General features: G+C 49.2%; 1 protein-coding gene across 1 annotated transcript in view; it reads right to left on the reverse strand.

The window, feature by feature from the left end:
• The window catches only part of UCKL1 (uridine-cytidine kinase 1-like 1), a gene marked incomplete at its 5' end in the record, with an annotated part of 51,578 nt that extends 45,101 nt beyond the window's left edge, over nucleotides 1-6,477 (reverse strand). Inside the window, 2 exons of the mRNA XM_015412374.1 lie at nucleotides 2,975-3,081; nucleotides 6,284-6,477. Coding sequence (XP_015267860.1) covers nucleotides 2,975-3,081; nucleotides 6,284-6,477 — 301 coding nt within the window. The remainder of the gene's footprint in view (nucleotides 1-2,974; nucleotides 3,082-6,283) is intronic.
• Between the last annotated feature and the right edge of the window lie 1,582 nt (nucleotides 6,478-8,059).

Consider the following 8,059-nt stretch of genomic DNA (forward strand, 5'->3'; position numbering starts at 1 on the left):
CCCTGCGTCCATCAAGGCCAGTATTGTCCACTCAGACCGGCAGCCGCTCTCCAGGGTCTTTCCCATCAAATACTGCCTGGTCCTTTTTAACTGGAGGTGCCGGGGATTGAACCTGGGACCTTCTGAATGTCAAGCAGAGGCTCTATACCACTGAGCCATAGCCCTTCTTTACAGCTCTCCAGGGTCTCAGGCGGAGGTCTTTCCCAACATCTCCTGCCTGGTCCTTTCAACTGGAGATGCCGGGGATTGAACCTGGGACCTTCTGCATGCCAAGCAGAGGCTCCTCCACTGAGCCATGGCCCTTCTTTACAGCTCTCCAGGGTCTCAGGTGAAGGTCTTTCTCATCACCTCCTGCCTGGTCCTTTTTTAACTGGTGATGCCGAATATTGAACTGGGGACCTTCTGCATGTCAAGCAGAGGCTCTACCACTAAGCCATGGTCCCTCCCCAAAAGATCACATATGAACACATGAAGCTGCCTTATATGGACTCTTGGTCCATCAAGGTCAGCATTGTCGACTCAGCCTGGCAGCGGCCCTCCAGGGTCTGAGGCTGAGGTCATTCACATCACTCACTGGCTAGCCCTTCCAGCTGGAGATGCCGGGGACTGAACCTGGGACCTTCTGCACGCCAGGCAGAGGCTCTTCCACTGAGCCACAGCTCCTTCCCCAAGAGCGGAGCGCACATGAATAAATGAAGCTGCCTTTTACTGAATCAGACCCACATTACTCAGACTGGCAGCGGCTCTCCAGGGTCCAAGCGGAGGTCCTCCACATCACCTCCTGCCTGGTCCTTTTAGCTGGAGATACCAGGGACTGAACCTGGGACCTTCTGCACGCCAGGCAGAGGCTCTTCCACTGAGCCACAGCTCCTTCCCCAAGAGCGGAGCGCACATGAATAAATGAAGCTGCCTTTTACTGAATCAGACCCACATTACTCAGACTGGCAGCGGCTCTCCAGGGTCCAAGCGGAGGTCCTCCACATCACCTCCTGCCTGGTCCTTTTAACTGGAGATGCCCGGGATTGAACCGGGGACCTTCTGCGTGCCAAGTGGATGCTCTGTCACTGAGCCATGGCTCCTCCCCAGGATACAGGAAGGAAGGAAGGACCTTCTAAGGTACTGCATTTGCCAAGTCTGGCTTGGAAAAGGGACTTCAGTTTCTCCTAGACTCTATGGTATACCATAAAGTCCACCCTCCGAAGCGGCCCTTTCCTCCAGGGGAACTGATCTCTGCAGTCTGGAAATCACTTGCAACTCCGGGAGAACTCCAGGTTCCATCTGAAGGATGGCAAGTCTAGTTGGACTGTACCAGCAAGAGACAGGAAGGGGAGTATAGAGAGATGAAAGAGGGCCACTTCAAGCCACTTCAGCGGTGGTTTGCTAGTGGATCTTGCCATTTCACACCGCAAAACCCAGCCACAAAGTGGACTGAAATTGGGTTAAAAGTATGCTATTTAGTGTGTGTGAAAGTGCCTCGTATAACTAATTGGATTACCGGTCCATCTTCTGTTTTCATTTATTTTCCTAGTATATTTTTAAATTAATTTCCCTTTCCATCGTGGGTTTGATTCTCAAATGCATTGGGAATATCCAGTCTGGTGTAGTGGCTGAGTGCGCGGACTCTAATCTGGGAGAACCGGGTTTGATTCCCCACTCCTCCACTCGCACCTGCTGGGTGACCATGGGCAAGCTGTAGTTCTGATAAGAGCTGTTCTTGAAAAACAGCAGTCCCTGTCAAGAGCTCTCTCAGCCCCGCCTACCTCACAGGGCATCTGTTGTGGGGAGGGGAAGGGAAGGGAGTTTTGTAAGCCGCTCTGAGACTCCTCTGGGTAGTGAAGGGCAGGGTATAAATCCAATCTCCTCCTTTTCTTCTTAATTTCCTCCCAAGTAATGCTGAACTGCAGGCTGTGGAAGGTCAGTAGTTCAGCAGTTCGAGACCCGGCTTGCCGCATGACGGAGTGAGCTCCTGTCTCTAGATGCAGCTCCTGCCAACCTAGCAGTTCGAAAGCAAGAAATTGCAAGGAGATAAATAGGTACCACTTCGGTGGGAAGGGAACAGCATTCCGTGCGCCTTGGCTTTCGAGCAAGGGAACCTTTACCTTTTCCTTTAACCACTCTGCAGGTGACTAATTCGTTTTGTGACGGAGTCGTCCTTTACGACAGTGCCGGACACAGACCTCCTTAAACACCCTCTTAATTATTCTAATTCCATTTTCTGCTGAGACCTGAGGCTTAACAATGGAGGGTCACATGACAAATTACGTTTCGTAACGCTGGGTCAGGGGAACAGAAATTTAAAGGTCCGAAGGGACCACAGCTTGGGGGGGGGCAGGAAGCTCACCCCCCCATGCCATTTCCCCATGGCAAAATGACCTCTGAAAGGGGAGTTATCTGCCCCCACGTGCATGATGTATAGTTTGGCCACAAGGATATTCTGAACCAGAAGCAACACATCCTTCTGTCTCTGCTTATACCGACATTCTGATTTGAACGTTATTCGATGAGACTTCCATTTGGCAGTTTATTCTTTCAAATGAATTTTAAAAAGGGATATTCAAAGGCTAGGACAAAAGGGAAAGGGGAAAGGTTTCCCTCGCTCGAAAGCCAATCAGATCCGACTCTAGGGGGCGGCGCTCATCTCAGTTTCCAAGCCGAAGAGCCGGCGCTGTCCGAAGACGTCTGTGTGGTCAGGTGGCCGGCATGACTAGACACCGAGGCGCACGGAACGCCGTTGCCTCCCCACCGAAGCAGAACCTATTGATCTACTTGCCATTTCTTGCTTTCGAACAGCTAGGTTGGCAGGAGCTGGGGCCAGAGAGGGGAGCTCACTCTGCCACGCGGCACACTCGGGTCTCGAACTGCCGAACTACCGACCTTCCGGTCTGCAGTTCAGCGTCTTAACCTCTGAGCCACCACGGCTCTCAAGGCTAGGGTGCCAGAGGCAGCAATTCCCAGCCCCGTCTCTTTTCCTCACCTTGTAGAAGGAGTCCATAGAAAGAAGGACCACCCAGGGGACGTCCAGAGCCTCTATGATCATTCTAGCCACGGTGGTCTTCCCAGAAGCACTTCCTCCTCCGAGACCTGGAAAGGAACAAGGGGGAAAGTTCAGACCAGGGAACAGGGGCAGTTTAGAATCCAGTGGATCTTCACATTTTTCTTTACTGGTATGTAGCAATTCACATCTGTGTCAGAACAGAATTCGTAGGTAAGAGTTTGCTTGCAGACTGGGAGTTTATGGCCCCGATGAATGTCAGGACATCTTGGCCTTGCATTTCCCTTCTTCTTGGGATACCACTTGCAATAGGAAGAAGAAGAAGAAGAGATTGGATTTATACCCCGCCCTTCACTTGGAGTCTCAGAGCGGCTTACAGACTCCTTTCCCTTCCCCTCCCCACAACAGACACCCTGTGAGGTGGGTGGGGCTGAGAGAGCTCTGACAGAAACTGCTCTTTTCCAAGAACAGCTCTTGTCAGAACTACCAACATACAATAAATACCGTGCACAGATGAATTATAACATATCATAAATAATTTTATATATTTAGAAAAATATTATAACAATAATTTCTTCATACATATTAATCTTCATAGTCATGTGCACGGTATTTATTGTATGTTGGTTTTCCTACCTACCGTGGGTCCTTGTTTGGTTTTGTGAATTCTTGTCAGAACTACGGCTTGCCCAAGGTCATCCAGCAGCTGTGAGTGGAGGAGCGGGGAATCAAACCCGGTTCTCCCAGAGAAGGAGGAGGTTGGACTTATACCCTGCCCTTCACTACCAAAGGAGTCTCAGAGTGGTTTACAAACTCCTTTCCCTTCCCCTCCCCACAACAGACACCCTGTTAGGTAGGCGGGGCTGAGAGAGCTCTTTCCAGAGCTGCTCTTGAGAGAAAAGCTCTGACAGAACTATGGCTTGCCCAAGTTCATCCAGCTGGTGCAAGTGGAGGAGTGGGGAATCAAACCCCGTTCTCCCAGATTAGAGTCCGCGCACTTAACCACGACACCAAACTTCAATCACATTCCCCCTTAGACATCTTTTTTGCTAAACTGAGAAATCCCAGACTCCTAATTGGAAAGGTGCTCTAACACACTGGATGACCTCTCACTTGCCCTCTTCTGTATTTTTTTAACTGTGTAGAATCCTTTTTTGAGGTCCGCTGACCAGAATAGTACAAGGTGTTCCGAATGTGACTGCACCCTACATCTAAACAGGGGCATTATCATATCACAGAACACTCAATACATTACGACACTGGAGAAATATATGCCCAGCTCCTAGAAACCAATGGTTTGAGGATCTTATGTAAAAACATCAGAAGAGCCCTGCTGGATCAATGTGACTGCGCCCTACATCTAAACAGGGGCATTATCATATCACAGAACACTCAATACATTACGACACTGGAGAAATATATGCCCAGCTCCTAGAAACCAATGGTTTGAGGATCTTATGTAAAAACATCAGAAGAGCCCTGCCAGCCAGTTCCCCTGGAGGACCAGCAACAGGGCATAGAAGCCGAGGCCTTCATAAGAACATCAGAAGAGCCCTACTGGGTCAGACCAGAGGTCCATCTAGTCCAGCCTCCTGTCTCACACAATGGCCAAACAGTTCCTCTGGAGGACCAGCAACAGGGCAAAGAGACCAAGGCTTTCATAAGAACATCAGAAGAGCCCTACTGGGTCAGACCAGAGGTCCATCTAGTCCAGCCTCCTGTCTCACACAATGGCCAAACAGTTCCTCTGGAGGACCAGCAACAGGGCAGAGAGACCAAGGCCTTCCCCTGAGAAGAACATCAGAAGAGCCCTGCTGGGTCAGACCAGTGGCCCATCTAGTCCAGCATCCCGCTTGAAGGAAGTGGCGGCAGAGTTAATCGCATTAGCACTCGGCAATGAATCGCTTGAAGCGCAAACAGAGATTGAAATGGTTTACCGTTCTTACTCTAAGTATATCAAGCAAAACAACATGCCGGGTGAGATTGTAGTCAAGTTTCTCCGAAGACAGACAAGAGACGATATTCTCAAAGCGACTGCAGCCAAACCTCTGCAATTGAGATCAGCAACTATCAGGGTCCTAAAGGACGTTCCATTTGAGGTTCGGCAGAAAAGAAAAGCATATAAAGAACTTATCTCAACACTCCAGATCAACCAGATCCAGTATACCTGGCTCTATCCAGAGGGCGTGCTGTTTAAATACAAGGAAAAGAAAGAAAAAATAGACTCGGTATTCAAAGCGGAAGAATGGTTGAAGCAGTTTTTTGGATCGAAAATGGAAGAACAGCCAGACAGAGGAGGCTCTGCAGACAGCTTGAAAGAGATGGACGGAGACCCAGCAGGAGCAGAAGGAGGCGCGGCCAGAGATACATATGACTTGCGGCTAAGAGTACCCAAGTAACTCTTATGAACTGAAAGATTTATAACTGACATGGATGAAAGAGACTTTGTGCACACTAAGAAGAAAATTGATAACTACTAAAATGGACTAACTAACTCCTAAATTTCATTGACTTAAACGAAAAACTATAAGTTTTATAACTAACTGTATACTAACTGTATAAGACCTTCCTTTCTTGGGTTTTTAGTTATAGTGTGGGTTTCTTTATTTACTGTCTGTATCCCGGGGTTTTATTATTTTAGTTTGTTATTTTTTTTCCCTCCCCTTTTCCCTTCTCCCTTTTCTTCCTTTGTAGTTATGTAGGTGAAACAAAAATTAATAAAGCTACCCTGTTTTCAAGGGATAAAAAAAAAAAAAAAGAACATCAGAAGAGCCCTACTGGGTCAGACCAGTGGTCCATCTAGTCCAGCATCCTGTCTCACACTGTGGCCAACCAGTTCCTCTGGAGGGCCAGCAACAGGGTACAGCGGCACAGACCTTCCACTGATGTTTCTAAATGTGGAGGTTCCCCTCAGTCACCATGACTAGTAGCCACCAATAGACCTGTCCTTCATGAGTCTATCTAATCTCCTTTTAAAGCCATCTAAGCCTGTGGCCATCATTACTTCCTCTGGCAGTGAATTATTTATTTATTCATTCCACAGTTTAGTCACTCTCTAAAATGTGGAATGCAACCTTATCAGCATTTGAAGAAATGGCATATAGACGACAACTGCACATGTACATATTTTAGATATCTGGGAACCTTTTACAGAGGCTTATCTGTAGTCCTGCCATCATTGTTACTATATTCTTTAATTTCTTCTGGTTGGGGGGTTGCAATTTTTTTTAAAAAAATTCACATTTTTAAAAGAACATTCAAAATGGCGCCCTGGCCAGCGAGCTCTCTCACCAATGACAAACGCCTCCTTCGACTGTGTGCCGTGTTCATTGTACCAAGGCGGCCGGCCGGCGGTGTAGATGGTCCTCTTGCTCGTCCGCAGGAGGGGGGGCTCCGATTTGCACTGGCTGGTGGTCCGTTTCCGTGGCGACTGTGTGGTGCCCACGGGAGGCAGCAGCCTGTCCAAGGACTCCGCGCTGCTGTTGCTAAAAGACAAGGAGAGGAGAGCAGAGGAACGCATGAAGCTAACATACTGAATCAGAAAACTGGCCTGTCAAAAGTCAGGATCGTCTGCTCTGGCTGGCAGCCGCTCTCCAGGTTCTCGGGTCTTTCACGTCACCTACTGTCAGATACCGGGGATGGAACCTGGGACCTTCCGCATGTGAAGTAGATACTCTACCACTGGGCCACAGCCACTCCCCAAGAAGGTGCCTTATACTGAATCAGACCATCAGTCCATCAAGGTCAGTATTGTCTTCTCAGACTGGCAGTGGCTCTCCACGGTCTCAGGTGGAGGTCTTTGCCATCACCTCCTGCCTGGTCCTTTTAACTGGAGATGCCGGGGATTGAACGTGGGACCTTCTGCATGCCAAGCAGATGCTCTACCACTGAGCCACGGCCCTTCTTTACAGCTCTCCACGGTCTCAGGCGGAGGTCTTTCCCATCACCTCCTGCCTGTTTCTTTCTAACTGGAGATGCCGGGGATTGAACCCGGGACCTTCTGCGTGCCAAGGAGATGCTCTACCATTGAGTCACGGCCCTTCTTTACAGCTGTCCATCAGGCGGAGGTCTTTCCCATCACCTCCTGCCTGTTCCTTTCTAACTGGAGATGCCGGGGATTGAACCTGGGGCCTTCTGCATGCTAAGCAGAAGTTCTACCACTGAGCCACAGCCCCTCTACACAGCTCTCCATGGTCTCAGGTGGAGGTCTTTCCCGTCACCTCCTGCCTGTTCCTTTCTAACTGGAGATGCCGGGGATTGAAGCCGGGACCTTCTGCATGCCCAGCAGATGCTCTACCCTTGAGCCAGGGACTCGGGTCAAGGTCCTATTGCCTGGTCCTTTTCAACTAGAGATGCCGGGGACTGAACTTGGGTCCTTCTGCATGCCCAGCAGATGTTCTACTGCTGAGCCACAGCCCCTTCCCAGAGAGATCTGGGCCTTGCCCTTTTACAGAGAAAAACGTTCTGCGTCACAGGTCGGTCGGAAGGATTCCCTGCAACTAAAATTTGCTTGTGCAATTTAAAAAATAAATAAAAAAAATTGGTCACTCTCTCATCAAATGTCAACGTCTCCTCTGCTCTGTTCGCTTCCTTCTGGCACGGAGCATCCAGGGATGATGAAGAAGAGGAGATTGGATTTCTACCCCACCCTCCACTACCCAAAGGTGTCTCAGAGCGGCTTACAAACTCCTTTTCCCTTCCCCTCCCCACAACAGACGCCCTGTGAGGTAGGTGGGGCTGAGAGAGCTCTGACAGAAACTGCTCTTTTTCAAGAACAGCTCTGACGGAACTATGGTTTGCCCAAGGTCATCCAGCTGGTGCAAGTGAAGGAGTGGGGAATCAAACCCGGTTCTCCCAGATTAGAGTCCACGCACTTAGCCACTACACCAAACTGGCTCTCAAGAGAAAGAAACAAACAAGAGAGAAAGAAACTAAACAAAGCACGACTAATGCTGTTTCAATTATGCTCAATAAATTTCAAGTTTTGAATGCAAATGCCGACTGGAGAGAGAACGTCTTGGAATTTTGAAGAAGGAGGAGGAGGAGGAGATTGGATTTATACCCTAC

This window comes from Gekko japonicus, unplaced genomic scaffold (assembly GCF_001447785.1).
Source record: "Gekko japonicus isolate JY-2015 unplaced genomic scaffold, Gekko_japonicus_V1.1 scaffold4962, whole genome shotgun sequence".
Taxonomy (NCBI): domain Eukaryota; kingdom Metazoa; phylum Chordata; class Lepidosauria; order Squamata; family Gekkonidae; genus Gekko; species Gekko japonicus.